Here is a 22,541-nt window from a genome sequence, read left to right as displayed (position 1 = left end):
TTCCCCTTTGTTCTAGTTTATAAGCTGCTTTATCTCCTTTTTAAAGGTTAGCGCCAACAGTCTGGTTCCACCCTGGTTAAGGTGGAGCCCATCCCTTCGGAAAAGACTCCCCCCTTCCCCCGAAAGTTCCCCAGTTCCTTACAAAACTGAATCCCTCTTCCTTGCACTATCGTCTCATCCACGCATTGAGACTCTGGTGCTCTGCCTGCCTCTGGGGTCTTGCGCTTGAGCAGTGACCCACCGGGCACCAATAAAGCTCAACTGAGACAACGGGGTAAGATGGGACTTCAGATAGTTGATGACAAACCCCAAGGACTCAGACACCAGAATGGTCAAGAGCAGGGATTGAAGCACTCCCTCCTTGGTAGCGCTCTTGACCAGCCAATCGTCCAAGTACGGAAACACCTGCACCCCTAGACGGTGGAGGAGTGCCAGCACTACCACCAGACACTTGGTGAAGACCCATGGGGCAGAGGCGAGGCCGAATGGCAATACCCTGTACTGGAAATGCTTCTCGCCCATGATAAACTGAAGATACTTCCTGTGACCAGGGAAAGAGTTCGATGTGGGCATACGCGTCATTCAGATCGAGGAAGCAAAGCCAGTCCCCTCTGGAGGAGGGGAATCAGGGTGACCATCTTGAACTTTTCTCTTCTGAGAAACCTGTTCAAGGCCCTCAGGTCCAAAATAGGACGTAGTCCCACTGTTATTTTATTTATTTATTTATTTATTTAATTTTATATACCGGCAACCGTTTGCACATCGTGCCGGTTCACAAGTAACTTACAACAGAAAGTATATAGGCATAGCCTTTACAGAGAACGGTGTATAACGTAAAACGCAGTAACAGAACAAATAACTAGGTAACTGGGGAGGGATGAGGGGGGGGGGGGGCGATACAAAGGGGGGGCAGGGGGAGGGTGCAAACAGATACATGGGGATAAAATGTGAATAGGGATTCGAGGAAGAAATATGTACAATGGTTATATACAGAAGTTGTACACTGGATATATATACAGATGTTGTACACTGGTTATATACAGGAGATGTAGGAAACTTTAGAGGGGGAGGGGGTTGGGTGTAGGTTCTGAAAGGGGGGTGTTGGAGAGGAATGATGGTTGGGCTAGCGTGTTAGTTGGTGAAGATGATGAAGAATGGGGGTATGCTTGGAGGAAAAGCCAGGTTTTGAGTTTCTTCTTGAAAGTAGGTGTGGAGGTTTCGGTACGTAGATTAAGAGGCATAGAGTTCCAGAGGGAGGGGCCTGCAAGGGAAAGGGCTCTATTGGTGGTGGAAATGAGTCTAGTGGATCTTATGGAGGGAGGGATAAGGGTTCCACGGAGGGAAGCACGGGTGGGTCTTGTGGAGGTACGAGGGAGGATGGGTGGGTTTAGCCAGTTGCAGTGTTCATTAGTAATACTTTTGTGGATGAGGGTGAGGGTCTTGTAAATAATTCGTGAGTGAATGGGAAGCCAGTGGAGATCAATGAGGGTGGGAGTGATGTGGTCTTTCTTATTGACATTGGTGAGGATGCGTGCAGTAGCGTTTTGGAGGAGTTGTAGAGGTTTGATGTGGCTAGAAGGGAGTCCAAGTAGGAGAGCGTTACAGTAATCAATTTTTGAGAAAATTATGGATTGGAGTACCGTGCGGAAATCGGAGAAGTAGAGAAGGGGTTTGAGTTTTTTGAGGGTTTGAAGTTTGAAATAGCAGCTGCTAAGGATAGATTTGATGTATGGTTTGAATGTTAGTTGGTTATCAAGTATAACACCCAGGTTTCTTGTGTCGGAGAGAAAGTTGGGGGAATGGAGAGTGGAGAGAGTGGGTGCGGCTGCATGTCTAGATGAGACGAGGAGGAGTTCAGTTTTTTGCGGATTGAGGGCTAGGTGCATGTCAGTGAGGAGCTGGTTTATGGAGGCAAGAATGGTGTTCCAGTTTTGGAGTGCAGTGAGAACAGAGTTTTTGAAAGGGATGAGGATTTGCACATCATCCGCATAGATGAAGTGTGTGATACCAAGGTTGGAGAGGAGGTTTGTGAGGGGGAGCATGTAAATGTTAAATAAGGTGGAAGAGAGGGAGGAACCTTGGGGAACGCCACAGTCGAGATTAACAGGGAGGGATGTAAAGTTGTCGGTGAGGACTGTGTAGGTACGGTTTTGGAGGAAGGACCTTATCCAAGAAAGAGCAGTACCTGAAATTCCTATGCTGATGAGAGTGTTGATGAGGATGTTGTGATTTACGGTATCGAAGGCAGCGGAAATATCTAGCATGGCAATGAGGTAGGAGTTACCGGCATCCATTCCTTTGATGATTGTGTCTGTAAGGGAAAGGAGTAGGGATTCCGTACTGAGGTGTTTACGGAAGCCGTATTGTGTGGGTAGGAGAATGTTGGATTCTTCTAGGTAGTCAGAGAGACGGGAGTTTACTAGTTTCTCAATGACTTTGGAGAGGAAAGGGAGATTGGAGATAGGACGGAGGTTAGATAGATTGGAGGGATCAAGGGAGGGTTTTTTTAGGATAGGTTTGACCACAGCTTGTTTCAGGGAGTTAGGGACCAGGCCGTGTTCCAGGGAGCAGTTCACGATTTTGGAGAGTGTGGTGGCTATTGTTTTAGGAATAGCGAGAAGGAGTTTAGTTGGGATGGTTTCCGAGGGGTGGGAGGAAGGTCTCATCTTTTTTAAGATGTTTTCTATTTCTAGAGTTGAGGAGGGTTCAAACGAAGCGAGGATGGTGGGTGTATGTGGGGTGGGAGGGGTTATGCTGTTGGTGTTAGGGTTCTTGGTATTAGGGGTGAACTTGGCAGTGATGTTGGATATTTTGTTCTTAAAGAAGAGGGCAATTTCATTGCATCGGCTCTGTGTGGAGGGGAATCAGGAAATAGCAAGAGTAGAACTCCCACCCCTGCTGCCGCAGTGGAATGAGCTCAACTGCTCTGGCTGTTACAAAGGCAGAGAGCTCTGTCAAAAGTATCTCCTGATGCAAGGACAGACCCCAAGAGGGGCACAGGAGTGAGTCCGGAGGGAGACACCAAAGATTCAGCGGTCCACAAAGAACCATAGCCGGCCTTCAACCAGAGGGCCCGGCATTGAAGGTATGGATGAATGGCTTAAGCTCCCTCAAAGCCAGTCAAAACCCCATAGCAGGGCTCAGCTGGGGTGCTGGCTGAGGCATGGGGGTCAGCTGCTGTCTGGAGCGGCCCCTAATGCCCATGCGCTGAGAACAGGCACAAGGGGCAGGAGGATAATACTTCCTTTGGCGATCAAAGGATCTCCTCTGGCCCTGCTGTGAGGATTTTCTGGCAGAGGACGGAGGGTCCGATGTACTGGCCGAGAGATGCTGAAGGGTCTCATTGTGATCCTTCAACTGAGCCACAGCATCCCTTCACCTTGTTCTCAAAGAGGTTCTCACCAGTACACGACAGGTCCGCGAGCTTCTCCTGGACCTCTGGCCAAAGATCAGAGGCTCAGAGCCAACCTACAGGTACCAATGCCCACTGCTGCCACCCTGGCCGCAGTTTTAAACACGTCATAGGTGGAACGCACCTTGTGTTTGCCACATTCCAGGCCTTGTTGGACGATTGCTAACAAGGCTTCCTGCTGCTGTTGGGGCAGACGTTCAGAAATTTCCTGGACCTGCTTCCAGATGTTTCTGGAGTACCACGTCATGTACATTTGGTAGGAAGCAATATGGGTGATCAACATAGTGCCCTGAAACACCTTCCTATCCAGCGCATCAAGCGCCCTATGCTTCCGGCCTGGAGGGGCGGAAGCATGGATGCGGGAACATTTGGCCTTTTTCAGGGCAGACTCCACCACGACCGACTGGTGGGGAAGATGGCGCCTCTCAAACCCCAAGGAATGCTGGACCAGATAGACAACATCTGCCTTCTGATTCACCAGACGCACAGATATGTGATGTTCCCAGATCCTAAGGAATAACTCCTTGTAGATATCATGAACAGCCATCACCTCCTTCGGCGCATCAACAAACTGGAGAACTTTCAGCATCTTATGCCTGGCATCCTCTTCCATCAGAAGCTAAAATGGAATGATTTCTGCCATGGCTCATACAAACCCTGCAAAGGTAAGGTTCTTTGGATGGGGACTGGTGCCACTCCTCTGGAAGGGACAAGTTCAAGAGAAGACTTCCCAAGTCATCCGATAAAGAATCAGAGCTACCATCCCTCCACGGATTGCACAGGGCATCCTCTTCATTGAGATCCCCCCAGGGACACCAGTGAAGGGCCCCTGCTGAGGCTCCTCGGCTTTGCCACCAAGGGCACTGTGGGCACAGAGGGCATCCAGGCCACAGAAGGACCCAGGATTGGACCGCATAACACCTGTGTGGCACCAAAGGCCTCGATGATGGTGCACGCTGCGATGGGCCTTCCTCCTCAGAGGACCCACAATGAGAATCGCACTGGATGGAGGAGGCAACAGTAGCCGCTGGGGCATCGATGGACCCCTGGACATAGGCAGAATGCCAAGGACATTGAGGCGCTCCAGCAGCAGTGCCAACATCAAGGGTGCAGACTCCAGCATTGGTGGAAACACCGGTGGGGCCGGCAGCTCAATGCCCTGCAGGGCTCAAAACACCACCAGATGCACCCTGCGTTCCAGCTCCTCCTGAAAATCCGCCAAAGACAGGACAGACTGAGGAGGGTGAGGCTCATCTGATCTCCCATGGAGCCCCGAGAGGGATTGGTGACCGGCACCGGTGGAGATCGCCTGGGACTCCCAGGTTCGATGAAGGACAATGCCTCCTGTCCGCGGGGTCACTTTGGGCGCATCAGAGCAGATACCGGTGCTGACCTGAGCCCAGTACCATGTGGGAATGGAGACCGGTGGCAGTGCTTCCTGACCTTCCCATGGTGCTCAGCCAGGTCTTTCCCCGGTGCCGAGAAGGAAGTAGATGATCCCGACATCCTTGATTGGGAAGACACCAACGGCCGATCTCCATCCCCTCTCTCCATTGAGGACCCCGGTGGAGGGGTGGACAGCGAAGGCTTGGTGTCCATAGGCTCCTCCCGACCTCTTGGCATTGATGCCCCTGATGCCAAAGTCAAAGGTTCTGACTTTTTCAATCTGAAGAGCTTCTCCATCTTGTCCAGGCAGGCCCACCGACCCTTGAAGGTCATCTGGTCACAGAACAGGTACCCCTGAACGTCATGCAATACTCCCAGGTAGAGGATACACACATCGTGAGGATCCGTGAGGGACATAGTCCAAGGGCACTGGAGGCACCAATGAAAACCTGATGCCATATGCAAAAAGCCAGTGAGCGGTCAATGACCAGTGGGTACCGAGGGAGCACTGTTGGGTATTGACCGCACAGAAGGGGAAAAACTTTCCGCACTGACCAGCTAGTTGATCCGGGGAAATGGAGAGGGACGCGGCGCAGGAGAGGCAACGAATCGACCAAGAAAGCTTTCCAAAAATCAGAAAAATCATGAGCTCCACAACCGCAAAACGATACCTCCACGGAAAAGAAGAGACTGGAGAGGGACCCCGCGTGGACAGTGGCATACATTTTCCGTGCCGGGCTGCATCTGATTTGGCACCATGTGAGAGGACTACCATCCCTACTTGTCCTAGGAGAATCTCTTTTTTCTTTGTACAGAAAATAGAAATACTGAAACAAAGATGTTTTCAATAAGGGCTTTCACAAGGTTCTTCACAGGCGACTTATGAATGAATTTAGCATTTTTGGTATGGGCCCTAAAGCGACTAACCAGGTTAGAAACTGGTTGAGATTGAAGTCACAAAGGATAGTGTTATGGAAGTTACTATGAGGAAATTGGGGTTGGGGGGGGGGGGGTATCAGAGGTGTGTTGCAAGGATTGGTCTTTGGACCAGTTCTTTTCAACATTTTCATAAGTGAAGGATGATCTGCAAAGGTTTTGTTTTTTTTTTGCCAATGAACCCTAAATTTGCAACGGGGTATAAAACCAAGAAGGTATAAAAACGTGAGAATAGATCTGGCAAAGTTTGTGGAATTATACATTTTATTCCAAATATACAGTTATGCATTTGGGCTGCAAAACCCCAAGGGAGTGGTAGAATCTAGGTAATTAAATTTTTCTAAGCATCAAAAAGAAGCTGCAATGGTCAGCAGATGAAAGGAAGCAATATTGTCCCTCTATAACAGCGGTTCTCAACCTGTGGGTCGCGACCCCGGCGGGGGTCGAACGACCAAAACGCAGGGGTCGCCTAAAGCAGGTCCCCAACCACCGGTCCGCGGTCCAGTACCGGGCCGTTGGGGTTTTTTGCCGGTCCGCGGCGCTGCGGCTGCTGCGGGGAGGCAGGGCGAAGCTGGCGACCTGCCTCCTCCAACCCCAAAAGGGAAGAGACATGGCCCAAAAAGCTAGCGCGTCGCAGTGACGTATGTTGCTGGAGCCGCGCAGGCAGGAAGGAGGTGTATCAGCCACTGCAGGTGCTCCTCCTACTTCCTTCCTGCCCGCCCTGCCCCGGAAGACAAATGTTGCCGGAGCCGCACGGGGAGGAAGGAGGAGGCGCGTCAGCCGCGTGGGTAGAAGAGGCGCTTCAGCCGCGTGCAGAAGAGGAGCAGCAGGGCCGGGAAGACTAGGGCCACTGCAGAGCCCATCCTGTGGCAACTCGTAAAGAAGAGGCCCAGAGGTGAGAGAGAGGTGTGTGCAAGTATGAGATGAGTTGAGAGACTGTGAGTGTTTGCAGAGACAGCATGTGAGAGCCTCTGTGTGTGTGAAAGAGACAGCATGTAAGAGTGAGAGCCTGTGCTTGAGCAAGGCAGCATGTGGGGGTGTGGGAGAGCCTGTGTGTGAGACTCAGACAGTCTGTGCCAGTGAGAGCCTGTGTATGTTTGTGTGAGAGAGAAATACATGTGAGAATGAGAACCTGACTGTGTGTTTGAGGGAAGAAGACAGGTGGAGAGAAAAGAAATAGAAAAAAAGGCAATATAAAAGGAAATGGCAAAAAATTAGAAAGGGAAGCAGATGTAAAAAAAAAATAAATTACTTTTTACTGATTGGCACATGTAATCTTTGGGAATGTGCAAGAGTAGCACTTTCTCTATGGCGGATCTCACAATGTACGAGATCAACATGGAGGAAGTGGAAACCCACGGGGCCTGCACAGAGGAGGCAGCAGAATGGGCTTCAGTGCCAATAGCAGCATTCAGTGCCTCCCCAATAGCCACGTGGCAGCAGTGGCAGTAATTAGATTAATTGTTTGACTCAGCTGGAGGTGACAAAGTATGAAGTGGGATGTGAAATCAGCTTGTTCTGGTGGAGAATTAGGATTGCTGTTACACATGAACTGTATTTGGCAAACATAAAGGGAGCCAGGATAATCAATTGATGCCTGCAGCTGAGGACTGATTCATTATGACTCATGTAGAAATTAGTGCATTTTCCAGATTAGTCTGCATAACACAATTCTCAACATTCAGCATTATTTCTGCTGCATAGAGTTTTATCTGAGAGGCTCTGAGGTTGTGAGGGAGCCAGTAAGAGTGAGAGCATGAGTGTGTATGAGAAAATCCAGGGGAGTAAGAGTGTGTGTGTGTGTGTGTGAGTGGGGGGGGGGGGGGGGAGAGAGTGTCTTACACCCTGAGAGTGTATCAGTGTCTGTGAGAGCGAGAGGTTATGGTGGGTATAAGAGCATGAATGTGTAAGTATGTGACAGTGTATGTGTGAGAGAGAATGGACATGTGAGTGTATGTGTGAGAGAGAGAGGATAACCTCCTAATCCTCGACAATATCAGGGTGACTGGAAATCAAGAGCTCCCATGTATGGACAGCAGGGGCTTTTTAAAATCCTTATTAGTTTTAATTATTGTGTGTTATTTGATATATGTGCTGTTTTGAAATATTATTGGTGTTTGGGAAATTATAAAAATGTATATGATTTTAATTAATAGAAATTCTATTTATCAGTAATTTTAAAATATTCTTTTATTAGTATGGTTTTACTATTATAACTGATGCTTTATGTTTCTTAATTTTATTGTTTTATGAGGAATTGTGGTTCTGTTTATAAATGTCATAATAAATAAGTATGCACTAAAATCCAACCCCATCCATAACCCCGCCCCCATATGACCAAAGCCCCACCCTCACCCCGCCCTCGCGGGGCGAGGGGTCACCGCAACATGAGGAACTGTATTTCGGGGTCACGGCATTAGAAAGGTTGAGAACCACTGCTCTATAAGTCCCTGGTGAGGCTTATAGAGACAGCTGGGGGGGGGGGGGAGCAGCATGATAGAGTTCTTTAAAATCATGAGAGGTCTAGAACGGGTAAATGTGAATCAGTTATTTACTCTTTCAGATAATAGAAGGACTAGGTGGCACTCCATGAATTAGCAAGTAGCACATTTAAAAATAATTGGAGAACATTTTTTTTCACTCAAACCACAATTAAACTCTGGAATGTGTTGCCAGAGGATGTGGTTAATGCAGTTAGTGTAGCTGGGTTTAAAAAAGGTTTAGATAAGTTCATGGAGGAGAAGTCCATTAACTATTAATCAAGTTGTCTTAGAGAATAACGACTGCTATTACTGTCATCAGTAGCATGGGTTCTACTTAGTGTTTGGTTACTTGCTAGGTACTTGTTGCCTGGATTGGCCACTGTTGGAAACAGGATGCTGGGCTTGATGGAGCCTTGGTTGGCCCAATATGGCAATTTCTTATGTTCTTCATTTGAAATACTGTGTACAGTTCTGGAGACAGCACTTCCAAAGGGATATAAACAATATGGAGTTGGTCCAGAAGGTGGCTACTAAAATAGTCTGTTTTCTTTGTTGTAAAGCATATGGGGATACACAAAGATCTAAATATGTTTGCTCTAGAAGAAAGGTGAGATAGAACAGAGGCATTTAAATACCTCCAAGGTTTCCATACATAAGAGGCAGATCTCTTTCAACAGAAAGGAGGCTCTAAAACAAAGGGTCATGGGATGACAGTGAATGAGGAGTAATCCAAGGAAGTATTTCTTTACACATAGGGGGGTAGATGAATGGAACAGTCTCCCCATGGAGGTGGTGGAGACAAAGCAGAGTTGCTTACTTGTAACCGGTGTTCTCCCAGGACAGCAGGACGTAGTCCTCACATATGGGTGACAAATTCAGGCGGAGCCCTATTACGGAACACCATGCCATAATCCCTGTGTCCACAGGGGTCTCCCTTCAGTCTCGTTTGACGCAAAAAGCGAGAGCAAAAAAATAAAATAATGAACGTAAGTGGACCCAACTCCGTGGGGTGGCAGATGGGTTTCGTGAGAACTACATCCTACTGTCCTGGGAGAACACCTGTTACAGGTAAGCAACTCTGCTTTCTCCCAGGACAAGCAGGATGGTAACCCTCACATATGGGTGATTAGCAAGCTACAGGCTGACTCATATTACAACAGGCCAATAGCAGACAACTCGTGCACCAGGCACAATAATTGGGGCGCTATTGGCAATGATAAGGCAGCCTGAAATCACAGCAGGTGGTTGTGGAAAGAGTTTGTGATTATACTGGAACAAAGTTTTTCAAGACAGATTGGCCAAAGGCAGAGTCTTGATGGATTTCCTTATCTAAGCAGTAGAGGGCTGCGAATGTGTGAAGAGAGCTCCATGTCGCAGCCTAGCAGATGTTGGCAATTGGTACTGAACGATAGTGTGCTACCGATGTTGCCATGGCCCTTACAAACTGTGCCTGCACTCACCCCTGGAGAGGAAGGACTGCTTCCTCATAGCAGAATTCGATACAGTCTGTTAGCCAGTTAGAGAGAGTTTGTTTGCCCACTGGAACCTGCAGCTTAAGAACATAAGAAATTGCCATGCTGGGTCAGACCAAGGGTCCATCAAGCCCAGCATCCTGTTTCCAACAGAGGCCAAAACCAGGCCACAAGAACCTGGCAATTACCCAAACACTAAGAAGATCCCATGCTACTGATGCAATTAATAGCAGTGGCTATTCCCTAAGTAAAATTGATTAATAGCCATTAATGGACTTCTCCTCCAAGAACGTATCCAAACCTTTTTTGAACCCAGCTACACTAACTGCACTAACCACATCCTCTGGCAACAAATTCCAGAGCTTTATTGTGCGTTGAGTGAAAAAGAATTTTCTCCGATTAGTCTTAAATGTGCTACTTGCTAACTTCATGGAATGCCCCCTAGTCCTTCTATTATTCGAAAGTGTAAATAACCGAGTCACATCTACTCGTTTCAAGACCTCTCATGATCTTAAAGACCTCTATCATATCTCCCCTCAGCCGTCTCTTCTCCAAGCTGAACAGCCCTAAATCTCTTCAGCCTTTCCTCATAGGGGAGCTGTTCCATCCCCTTTATCATTTTGGTTGCCCTTCTCAGTAGCTTCTCCATCGCAACTATATCTTTTTTGAGATGCGGCGACCAGAATTGTACACAGTATTCAAGGTGTGGTCTCACCATGGAGCGATATAGAGGCATTATGACATTTTCCGTTCTATTAACCATTCCCTTCCTAATAATTCCTAACATTCTATTTGCTTTTTTGACTGCTGCAGCACACTGAGCCGACGATTTTAAAGTATTATCCACTATGATGCCTAGATCTTTTTCCTGGGTGGTAGCTCCTAATATGGAACCTAACATCGTGTAACTACAACAACGGTTATTTTTCCCTATATGCAACACCTTGCACTTGTCCACATTAAATTTCATCTGCCATTTGGATGCCCAATCTTCAAGTCTTGCAAGGTCCTCCTGCAATGTATCACAGTCTGCTTGTGATTTAACTACTCTGAATAATTTTGTATCATCTGCAAATTTGATAACCTCACTCGTCGTATTCCTTTCCAGATCATTTATATATGTATTGAAAAGCATCGGTCCAAGTACTGATCCCTGAGGCACTCCACTGTTTACCCTTTTCCACTGAGAAAATTGACCATTTAATCCTACTCTGTTTCCTGTCTTTTAACCAGCTTGTAATCCACGAAAGGACATCGCCTCCTATCCCATGACTTTTTAGTTTTCGTAGAAGCCTCTCATGAGGGACTTTGTCAAACGGCAGTAGAGGAGGACCGGAAGGCTTGTCTTTGTCAAAGAAACAAAGAGTTGGGTGGATTCCTATGCAGTGCAGTGTGGTTTAGATAGAATGCAAGTCCAAGGTATGCAAAACCCTCTCGCCCTGGTGAGAGTGAGGCCTTGGGAAAGAATCGGCAGACTATAGGCTGAGAAAGGTAAGAGGCTGTGTCCACTTTAAGAAGAAATTTAGGGTGAGTACGGAGGACCACTCGGTCATGGAGGAACCTAGTGTCGGGTGAGTATGCAACAAGGGCTTGTAATTCACTGACCCTTTTAGCAGAGGTGATGGCTATGAAGAAAAGAATTTTCCATGTTAGAATTTTATTATAGGAATGCAAAGGCTCAAACAGGGAACGCATGAGCCTTGTAAGCACTACATTTAGGCCCCATTCCGTAACCGGTGATTGTAGAGGAGGCTTAAGTCTTAGAAAACCCATGATAAGCAGACTCATAAGGGGTTGAGCCGTTAACAGGGCATCCCCTACTCCCTGGTGGTACGCTGAGATGGGACTGAGGTGTACCCGTGCGGAGGATGTCTGGGGACCAGAATCCGAAAGATAGCCTAATAGAGATGGAGTGGGGCAGGAAAAAGGGGCCAATACCTTTTTGTGCACGCCATTTGGTAAATCTTGCCGATTTTGAATGGTAAGATTTACGTGTGGAAGGTTTTCGTGAAGCTACAAGTACCTGAGAATATCAGTGAGTCTGTGTTATGAGGTTGACCTGTGGGCAGGCAAATTGGTTCCTGGAGTGATAGGTTGAGAAGTATGGGGAAGCATACTTGTCAAGGCCAGTACGGGGTTATGAGAATCATTGAAAACCTGTCCTGCTGTGGGTTCATGAGAGTTTTGGCTATGAGCGGTATTGGAAGAGACACATATAGGAGGCCTTTGTTGCAAGGGCGAGCAAAGGTGTCCATGGCTAACGCATTTCGAAGCCTGTGTAGCGAGCAGAATCTGTCCACTCTGTGATTCAATTCAGATGTCAATACTTGGTTGACCTCAGCGCTAGAAGATTTTACTCACTACACATGGATTCAGAGACCACTTGTGGGGATGGAGACATCAATTGAGATGGTCTGTTAGTATGTTCGGTATGCCTGTTAGGTAAGTGGCCCGGAGATGCATGGAGTGTGCAAGGGCCCAGGCCCAGAACTGCGCGGTTTCCTGGCAGAGCAGATAATAGCCTGTGCGTCCCGGTTTGCTAGAGTACCACATTGCCACTATGTTGTCTGTCTGTATCCACAAAGTTTTGTGTGAGAGGCAGTGTTTGAAGGCATAAAGGGCATAACGCATGGCTCGAAGCTTCAAGAAGTTGAACTGAGACTTTTCATGGAGCGGCGTCGACACATTTTGGGTTTGGAGGGTGTTGATACGAGCTCTCCAACCCAAGATGGATGCGACCGTGGCCAAGATCATCTGAGGATTTGGTTACTGGATCGGTGATATGGATCAGGGACGAAAGCGGTTGAACAGCTTAGAGCCACTGAAATCTTAAAATCCACTAAGTTTTTCTCATGGCTAGTCTGGCCATAGGAGTGACGTGGATCATGGAAACCATGTGGCCCAGCAATGGAAGAATTGATGGGTTGAGGCTATGTTGCATGCGCGCAGAGATGTGGACTACTTGATAGGATGTCTGCGCGGTTGTTGGGCAGGAAGACTGTTGCGACTGTAGTGCCCAGATCTGCTCTATATAGGATTTATGGTAGTTGATCAGAATTCCCAGCCAAATGTAAATTTATAGTGAGTCTTAGAGAATTTAGAGCTCCTTGTTTGGATGGACTCCTTATTAGGCAGTCATCCAGGTAAGGAAACGCGTGAATGCTGCTGTTCTTTGTAGATGAGCAGCAGTCACTGCTAGGCATTTGGTGAAATACACAAGTTGTCGAAGCTAGTTTGAATGGCAGAACTTGGTATTGAAAATGTTGTTGACTCACTATGAAGCATATAAAAAGTCCAGAGGAAAGCGGCAACCCCCTTGTTGTAGTAAGGAAAGCATGGTGCCAAGAGACACCACTTTGAACTTTTCTTTCTGAAGAAATTTGTTGAGATTTCTGAGGTCCAGGATGGGCAGAGGTCGCCTGTTTTCTTTGAAAGTGGGAAATAGCGGGATTAAAATACTCTGCCTTGTTGCGTCCGGGGAACGGTATCCTGAGCCCTGGTCCTCAGTGGGATGGACCGTTCTGTTCTCTGGCAATGTTGAAAAATCCAGGAGCCTGCCCGACTGGTGTGATCTGGATATCAGTTGGTCTCATGCGAGAGCGCTAAAAGGTCCTTCTAGCATCCCTCTTTGCTGTGCAAGAAATCTAGAGAGCTGTCGCAGGGTATCGCGGTGGTCTTGCAATTGAACCACTGTCTGCTGGACCTTGTGCACAAAGAGATTATCTGTGGTGCATGGCAGATCAGCTAGTTTATCTTCAGGCCATAAATCAGGGGCCGTAAGCCAGGTTTCACCATCTAGCACTGAGTCCTGTTGCTGGCAACGGGTGGATGTTTTGAAGCAATCACATGTTCGAATTTCACGTGGATGGCAGAGAGGTTCCCTTGGTGTTGTGTCAAATATAGCTGGTAAATAGCAATATGTGACACCAATATAGTTCTTGGAAGAAGTTACGACCTAGACCCTCCCGAAAACTTCTGGTCCTTTTTAGTGACCAGGTCGAAAGGGATGGTTTCAGACACATCCTTTACTTAGGTCTCGATGGGATCGGTGCCAAAGCAGGATTAGAGTGCCCATCGCCGTTCGAGGATCCCAGAATAGATATAGGGATCCGTGGAGGCTCAGAAGGACAAGTTGGCATTGATGACTTAGGCTGTCGTTGGTAGGTGCCACAATGAGGCAGTGCCACAACGGTGCGAATATCGATGGCTCCGGTGTTAGTAAATTCTGGAAGGCATCGAAGACAGCCTGATGGACGAGGACTTCCAGCTCCTCCCTGAAAGCTGATATAGGTAGCACAGCTACAGGGGGAGACAGGCTAGGCGTGACTGGCACTTCCTCATGAATCTATGGTGGCTCAGTACCCGGCACCGGTGTCAGTGGGGAACGCCTCGGTACCTCGGGTGCAGAGGAGCATGGAGACCCTTGTACCCTGGCCACTTCGCAACTGACTCAATGGACATTGTTGCTGGTGCGGTATCATCTCGGAACCATCTCGGTGCCGGCGACGATGTTTCCCTCGGTGCTCGGCTCAGTCATTCTCCAGCACCGAGGAAGATGCCACCAATGTCATGGATGGCATTTATTTATTTATTTATTTTTAATTTTTATATACCGGAATTCCTGTATACAATACAAATCAGTCCGGTTTACATGAAACGAAAGATTGCCCTGGTCTGGGAGGTCAGACCGGGGTTTTTTTTTACAAAGAACATTGAACAATAATATAATATAAAATCTGTGACGGATGGTCACTGTGCTGGTGACGACGATTCCCACAGTGCTCGGCCCGGTCATTCTCCAGCACAGAGGAAGATGCCCTCGCTGTCCCGGATGGCACTGCTGACGGATGGTCAACATGCCTCTACTGCTCCTGGCATTGTTTCTCGCCCAAGGATTGCATGGGGCTCTGGTTGAGAACCAGAAGTATGGAGCATTTTCTTTCATCGAGGGTATCGATGGGGGCATCGACGGCAACCGCAATGGAAACCGTGGACGTCCCAATCCCTCTAGCCCCAATGGACCCGGTGGGATATCGCAGCAAGGACACTCGCGATCTTCATGGGGCAGACCAAGGGTGATAGACATAGGGAGAAAGAGGGCCGCAATTCAGTTGGTAACCCGGGGGAACCGATAGTGAGGTGACAGGAACCGACCGGAGAATAGAGCATAGTACTCACCGAGCATCGATGAAATGTATGCAAAGGGAGACCCTTGTAGGGAAATTATTTGTGAAGTTAAACTTCAAGTGTTTCCGTAAGGAAAAGTTGTCAGAAAAATCTCACAAATCTCCTAAACGCGAGGCAAACTGCCGTGCGGAAAAAAAGAGACTGAAGGGAGACCCCTGTGGACACAGGGATCATGGCATGCTGGGCATGCTCAGTGTGCCAGTCAAAGTTTCTAGAAACTTTGATAAAAGTGTTCCGTAATAGGGCTCCACCTGATGATGTCACCCATATGTGAGGACTACCATCCTGCTTGTCCTGGGAGAAAGACAGTATGTGAATTCAGAAAAATGTGGGATAAGCATAGGGCATCTCTGAGGGAGTGGTATGGATTGTAGAGCTGAATAGTTGTGTGGATGGGCAGACAAGAAAGTCATATGGTCTGTTTCTGCCGTCATGTTTCTATGAAACACTTCCACAGCCACACAGCAGTCAAAACTTCAAAGCATCAACTGGCAGAAGCAACCTATTGAATTTTGAAGGCAATGGTGCAATTAAAAAAAAAAAAAAATCCAAACTTTGTGAACTGTTTCTGGGCCTGTCTAACCTTCCCTCACACATGAGCTTTCAGTGCCGCTGGTATCTGACCCAATCCTGCTCTGTATCGTTTATGAGACAGGTGGTCTGAAGCTAAAAAGCAGCAGCTATCAGCAGACACAGACCACTTGGCTCAACTAATTTCCAACTACGTCACTGCAAATGTTATTGCATCTTCAGTCACCTCTCTACCACCACTCTCTGGATCTGAATCAAACATGTTAAAATCCTCACACTGTTTTGCTTACTATTACAGGCACTGCATTCTCACATTTTCTTTTAAGCATTCCTCCCTCCGACTTATTATTTTATTTATACAGCTTTTATAGCCTGACCACGATGTAATTTTATTTATTTTATTTATTTATTTATTTATTGTTTTTGTTATACCGAGTTTCATGACTGGCATCACATCAACCCGGTTTACAATTAACAATGTGTGAAAAGCATAAGGTAACGTGATAACAATATTCCCAATAGAACTGTGAACTTTAAATACAGAGAATCAATTGAAGGGTGAGAAAGTTACAATAAAACAATAAAACAGGGAAAATTAACTTGGAGCTGGAAGAGGGGAGAGATTGAACAATGCAATATTTACATTTCAGCCAATTAGTGTAGTAGTATAGCGGAGTGAATAAATAAGCCTATGTGAATAAATGGGACAATAATAATGCCTGAGATGGTTTAGAAATAATGCCTGAGATGCCTGAGATAATAATAATAATAATATTAATAATAATAATAATAATAATGCCTGAGATGGTTTAGAAATGCACAAAATACATTAATTATAATTAATTATTATTATTATTATTATTAATTAATAATAAACCACTCACTACTCATTCCAAACAACAGACTGGATGCATCCCTATGCCCAATAGTTTATTATCTGCAAATTCCACTCGCCCACAAAAATCAATACTCAACCGTTTTCTGGGAATAAAATGCCGTGACCTTTCTCCTAAAAGTAATGTTCAATTCCTGCCTCACTTCTAGCTGGAGACTTTTTAACAATTCAGGTACTAGAAGAGAAAAGTTCTAGTTTTAAGGTGAGCCAACCTCAGTTCAAACTGTGGGATCTTGTAACAATTGTCCTTGGTTTGAATACACCTCTCTGCCAGGAATATACCACTTCAATCGATTCTTTAAGTAAAATGGTCTCTTCCTGCTCAAAACCCAAAAAGCAAGAGCAAGAAACAAATATTGCCCTTTCCAGTACCAGAAGACATCATGGGATTCATTCAGAGGGCTTCCCTTTCTCTAAAATGAGTCCTCTGATTGAAGTGAGCAGAGCTGCTACATTATACCCATAGGAAAACGAGTAGGTGTCTTTACAGCAAGGGCCTACAACATCTATTTATTTTATTTACTTAAAAACTTTTCTATACCGTTGTTAAGTTAAATAACCATCACAACGGTTTACAGAAGGGCACGATAAAGAGAAATATGGGTGGTATAGATTACAAATTAATCATTTATTTATTTATTAAGGCTTTTATATACCGACTTTCTTGATACAAATCAAATCAATTCGGTTTACAATGAACTAAGCAGAATATACAATTAACCAATCAACAAGAGATACAGAGCATACAGTTACATTATAACAAGGAAGCCTTAACTTGGAGTAGGAAAATAAAGAAGGGGTGAACGGAGCAATAAATATATAAATAAAATGACATAAAATAGAATAAATACTATATACAGAAGAGGGGGCAAGGGGCCAACCTCTCTTTAATGGATATTATGCATGAAAAATTTGGAGAGTTTTGTTTACAGAGATGTGTGGTGAACAATTCTAGATCAGGCAATGGAGTTTGTAGAGGGGAAGGCTTGGCTGAACAGCCATGTCTTTAGTTTCTTTTTAAAAGTTGTTAGACAAGTCTCCAGTCTGAGTTCCACATGGAAGGGCCTGCGGTAGAAAAAGACCGGTCTCTGAGGTATGCGTGGTGCACTAATTTGATTGTAGGAACGTGTGCCATCATGTGCCATCATAGTACGGTAACAATTTAAAATAATAAACTAAGTGTGTAAGTTAATCCTGATTGTTAGGAACAAGTTAGGCGGTTTGATTTTAACATTAATATGCTTTAGTAGGTTACTAATAACTTCTAGCTGGTGCATCCTTATCTATCAACCATTTTTCTCCTCTTTATCTTTATAAAATGCTTGTTTAAAAAGCCAGGTTTTCAGATTAGTTTTAAATAATTTCAGATTTCTCTGTAGTCTTATTTCGAGTGGCATGTTAATAAGCTAGACCAATAAAATGGGGAGGGGGGGGGGTGATGAAGGGGAGTGGCTTAAGGTGTCTCTTTCACACAGCCTTCACTCTCTCTCTCTGACTTCTATCCAGCTATGTGTGAGAGTGAAGGTTGCTAGTATACAGGTCTGGAAATGCACCTCTTGCCCCAGTTGGCCTTAAAATGTACCTTCCATGCCATCCAATACCAGATGCAGAAAGTGGGGATGGCCTTACAGAGGTAGAGCATATCCAGTACCAGGCTGTTACCACCTAAAGTCACTGTTGTCTAGCTCTAAACAGCAAGGGGTCATGTGCCCAGCTCTGCATCATCAGAACTGGGATGCCCTTATTCCTGGAAACTCTTATAATTGCATCTGTAGTGCTTCCAGACTTTGTTGAGCTGAGTCACAGGAATCCGACCCAAAGTTCAATCTTGCAAATAGCAGGACTAGTGCTGGGACCATTGAGATGATTTGTGAAGGTTTTCCTTCTTTTTGTAATTCATAGTACCTATGGCAGAGGGCATGATAATTAAACTTCTCATTTTAAGTAGATACATTCGAGTGAGATGTCAGTCAGCACGGGCAATTATCTGACAATCGTGCTTGTAACCACAAGCAGCTTCACGAACAAAAAGCACAGTTTATTTAAATAGGGATACTAAAATCAAAGATTTAAAAATTCATAAAAAACATTTTCCAAAGCTTCAGTTTTTAAAGACATTTATGCACATACCTGATCATTTATAAGCATTTGCTGAATCTTTATCTGTTCTTCTTCTCCACCTAAGTTCTGCAGCAGAGTATATCGTAAGCATTCCATGAAGCCCAAGATTATTGCAGAACATTCTGAAGAACTGGACACAGCTCGCTCACTCGACAGACTGGTATAATGGAAGAACATTTTTAAAATGCTGAGTCAAAATACTATGACTAAGTTTTTCTGGGCAATGGGAAATCTTAAAATTTTACATCTATTTCACACACTCCAAATGAGTAAATCCAAAGTATTTTTTAAAGAAATACATACACGTTTAAATAAATAAATGCACATAAGTAAAACTTATCAATCACTCCACAAAATATTTTCTTTCCATCAACTGTTCTTTCTCCCTGCACATACAAAGAAATTTACTGCTTTTCATTAAGCTACTGAAGAGCTTAGTCCTACCCTTGAATTATAGCGTTAAAAAAGGTGCTGAAGAAGTCAAGTTTTGGTTCCATGATATCATGGGGAAACTGGCTGATGAATGGCAGCAGATTAGGATATATTACACCAGCAAGACCTCGACAACCTTCTCTTAACACTGTCATGAGTTTGGGCAAAACTCCTTTCTTCACATTTACATGGCTCCAACAGTCCTATGAAAAATAAACATCAATTGTAAGAACAGATGATTCTAGTACAGACATGTTAACTTGAAAGTATTTCACTGTTAATATTCAATTTTATGAACAGTAACTTCAATGATTTCACATACAAAGCCAATACTGAGCAGGCCATTTAATGGACAAGATATCCGGCTAAGTTTAGCCCTGCATATTGAGCAGAATAAACGTTCTGCTGAATATAATTGCTTAGAAGCCATCAGGTTGCATGTAGCCGGTGAGATAATATAAAAACATAAAAGGCTATATTTGAATATAGCCATTTAGGTTTATAAGCAATCCAGCCTTATTATTATGTTAATAATCGCCTAGGATAAATCTCTGTTTAAGTCTCACTACTCTATAGTTTTTAGTTGATTATTTAAGGTTTTTTTTGTAGTTGACTATTTTTATCACTCTCCAGTTGTTATTGTTTAAAAATCTTTCCTATCTTCCATCTCCCATGTTTTCGCTTCCTGTTTAATGTAACTTTACCTTCTACTTGTTGTTAATGGGTTTCCCCTGTTTTATTGTAAACCGGTACGATAAGACCTCGTCTTGAGTATCGGTATAGTAAAAGAATTTAAATAAAAAATAAATAAATAAATATGTGATTGGATAACTTGCTATTTACCTGGACAGCTTCAAAAGATATCCAGGTAAGTAGCGCTTTTGCCTGAAACCTGAAAAGGAAAGAAAATATCCACAAAACTTCCACAGGGCCTATGGCCAGATTTTGTCCCCCCCATACTATCAAAGTTGCCCTATAGGCCTTTGTAATTCCCTACCACACATCTTTAAATTTAATGAAGCCATTGGGCACCATCCCCCTGACAAACCCCTTGGTTCAGAAGAACCAGTGAAGCCATGGCCCTTCCCCCCTCCCCAAATTAATTTACCTCCCTACCGCACCCCAACCCCACCAGCCCTTTCCCCGACTTCTCGATCTTAACATGTTTCCCAGCGAGGTCCAGTGCAGCTTCTGGCAATACCAGGTTTTTGCTTCCAGAGCTAGCATAAACCCGGTGTAGTGTACACTTCCAGCAGAGCTTTGACAGAAGCTGCACTGGACATCGCCGGGAGCAGGTAAGTGCTGACTCCGTTCCCAGTGAGGATTTTTGAGCCTGGGAAGGGGGGGGGCAGAAAAGTAAATTGGTTATGGGGGGGGGGGAGGGCATGGCCTCACCAGTTCTTCTGAACAAAATCTGCCTGGGGGAGCACGACCGCTTCATAACATTTAAAGATGTGTGGTGGGGGATTACAAAGCCTGATAGAGCAACTTTGATATTACATAGGGGAGACACAAAATTAGGCCATGGGACCCTTTAATTCTTGGGAGTTTTGTGGATATTTTGTTTCCTTTTCAGGTTTCAGTCAAAAGTGCTACTTACTCGGATATCTTCAAAAGATATCCGGGTAAGTAGCAAGTTACCTGGCCATACAAGGCTGGATGACTTAGCCGGATATATTTATTTATTTATTTATTTATTTATTTATTTATTTAAAGTCTTTTTTATACCGAAGTATAGCAAAAAATGCCTTCACTCCGGTTTACAGAATAACAACTTGATACATACAACGAGTTTGATACATATAACTAACAATATGAAAGAGAATCCAATTAAAAACAAACAATGAACAATATAAATGGGTATATGCATATATATATATATATGCAATATTCAGGTAAGTTAGCCAGATAACTCACCTCCTCGGAATGCCCCAGTAATGCCCCTTTTTAATCAGCTACATTAAAGTCAGATAAGTAGTTATTCGGCTATAATTTAGCCAGATAAGTGGCTGAATTGAGAAATTACTACTTACCTGATAATTTCCTTTTTTTAGGACAGTCAGATGAATCCAGAACAAGTGGGTTTATGCTCCCCTACCAACAGATGGAGTAAAATGACATCACAGTATATAACCCCCTCTAGTGACATCAGCCTGCCAATATTCTCTTCAAAAGCAACTGTGGACAGACTAGCAAAAAAACTTGATTAAAAATAGATAGCCGAGAGGAAGTGATGACATACCAACAGATGATAGCTTAGACTGATAGATCCGAGCCCCAATCTAGACAATCCCTCCTGATAAAAAGCCATCAAAGCATCGAGGTGATTTTTCGCACTTCCCCAGCTGCCTACAACTCCTGCGATGTCAGTATGTTAAAAAAGCACCTGATTTCAGGCAGTTTTCGTTTGACCTGATGGCAGCAAAATGGATCGGGGAGGCAAGTGCGGGGAACCTAAAAGAAAATGGTGCCGCCGCGGCAAACAGTAACCCCGGGGAAAAAGAAAACAATGGCACCACACAAAGTTCTGATTTACTCCTCTCCAGAGCTGATTTCCAACAATGGTTCAGTGAACCTAGAGCCGATATGGGGCTCCTGAAGCAGGAGCTACATTCCATTGTCGCCAAACTAAGAAACAAGTGCTCAGAGATGGGGCAGTGCCTGGAAGCAGCGGAGAAGAGACAAACAGAACAGGAGACAATAAGAACATGGTTGATGAGGTTTTGAAGATTCTACAAGCTGCTGGTCTGCAAGCTGGATCCAGTATGAGAACAAGTCAGTTAACAGCTACACCCGAGAGAGACCTCAGCACCAGATGGCAGCAAGTTCAGAACGGTGGAAAGAGACTGCGCAGGCATTCTGGAGGATCCATCCCTATGCGAGAACCTGCTACTTGATGCAGTCATGTTATGAAAACTGTACCTCATTTGTTTTATCTGGCAGGAGCCCAGAACTCATTGCCACTCAATGCCCAAAAGGGCATTGGACTGTTTACAATCAATCTTTTAGTCCAAAAGTTCACCATATTTTTATTGTATTTATATTATAGCTTTAACATGTCACTATTTCTATGTTAAATAGTTTAATTGTATATATTATATTATATTTATTTATTACTATGTTAAATTGACATCAGGTTATATTGTTCCATCTGTTCTATGGTTCCATGTAAAGCCCCCTTTCTCGGTTGGGCAGTTCATCGTTTTATGTAAACCGGAGTGATTTGTAATTCTCACAAGAACTTCGGTATATAAAAATTAAAAATAAATAAAGTAACTTTACATGTTGCAGTTTGTCTAATGTCTTCTCTAATTATTTTTTGTTCAAGGGAGGTATTACATGCTAATGTTAAATAAGGGGTCCGGTAGGGTCGGGGGGGGGGGGCGCTAAGTATTCTACGTGATGCTATTCCTCAGAGCGGGAGCTGGCGCAAGCTGGGGAGGGAAGGGAGGGGTGCGGGTTGAAGAAGGGAGGGCAAAAAAGGGAGGCCATGGGGGAGGCTTGCAAATTAAGATGTCCTGGTAGGGAAGTGATGGGTAAACCTGGGCAGCAATTAGATTTCTTAGGGTACCAGGGAGGAGGGATGGTTGTAATCTTGGAAGGGAAGCATTTAAGATGGTGTGGGAGATACTTCAGATACTTCAGAGGGGGACATAAAATTACTCTCCTGGAATGTGAAAGGTCTT

General features: G+C 44.9%; 1 protein-coding gene across 1 annotated transcript in view; it reads right to left on the bottom strand.

Moving 5' to 3' along the window:
• The window catches only part of LTN1 (listerin E3 ubiquitin protein ligase 1), a 745,678-nt gene that overhangs the window by 596,198 nt on the left and 126,939 nt on the right, over positions 1-22,541 (bottom strand). The window contains exons 5-6 of the mRNA XM_029579179.1: positions 18,868-19,058; positions 18,433-18,580 (exon numbers count right to left, since the gene is read on the bottom strand). Of these exons, the coding sequence (XP_029435039.1) occupies positions 18,433-18,580; positions 18,868-19,058 (339 nt within the window). The remainder of the gene's footprint in view (positions 1-18,432; positions 18,581-18,867; positions 19,059-22,541) is intronic.

Source organism: Rhinatrema bivittatum, chromosome 15, assembly GCF_901001135.1.
Source record: "Rhinatrema bivittatum chromosome 15, aRhiBiv1.1, whole genome shotgun sequence".
Classification (NCBI taxonomy): domain Eukaryota; kingdom Metazoa; phylum Chordata; class Amphibia; order Gymnophiona; family Rhinatrematidae; genus Rhinatrema; species Rhinatrema bivittatum.
This window is presented reverse-complemented; position numbering and strand designations above follow the sequence as displayed.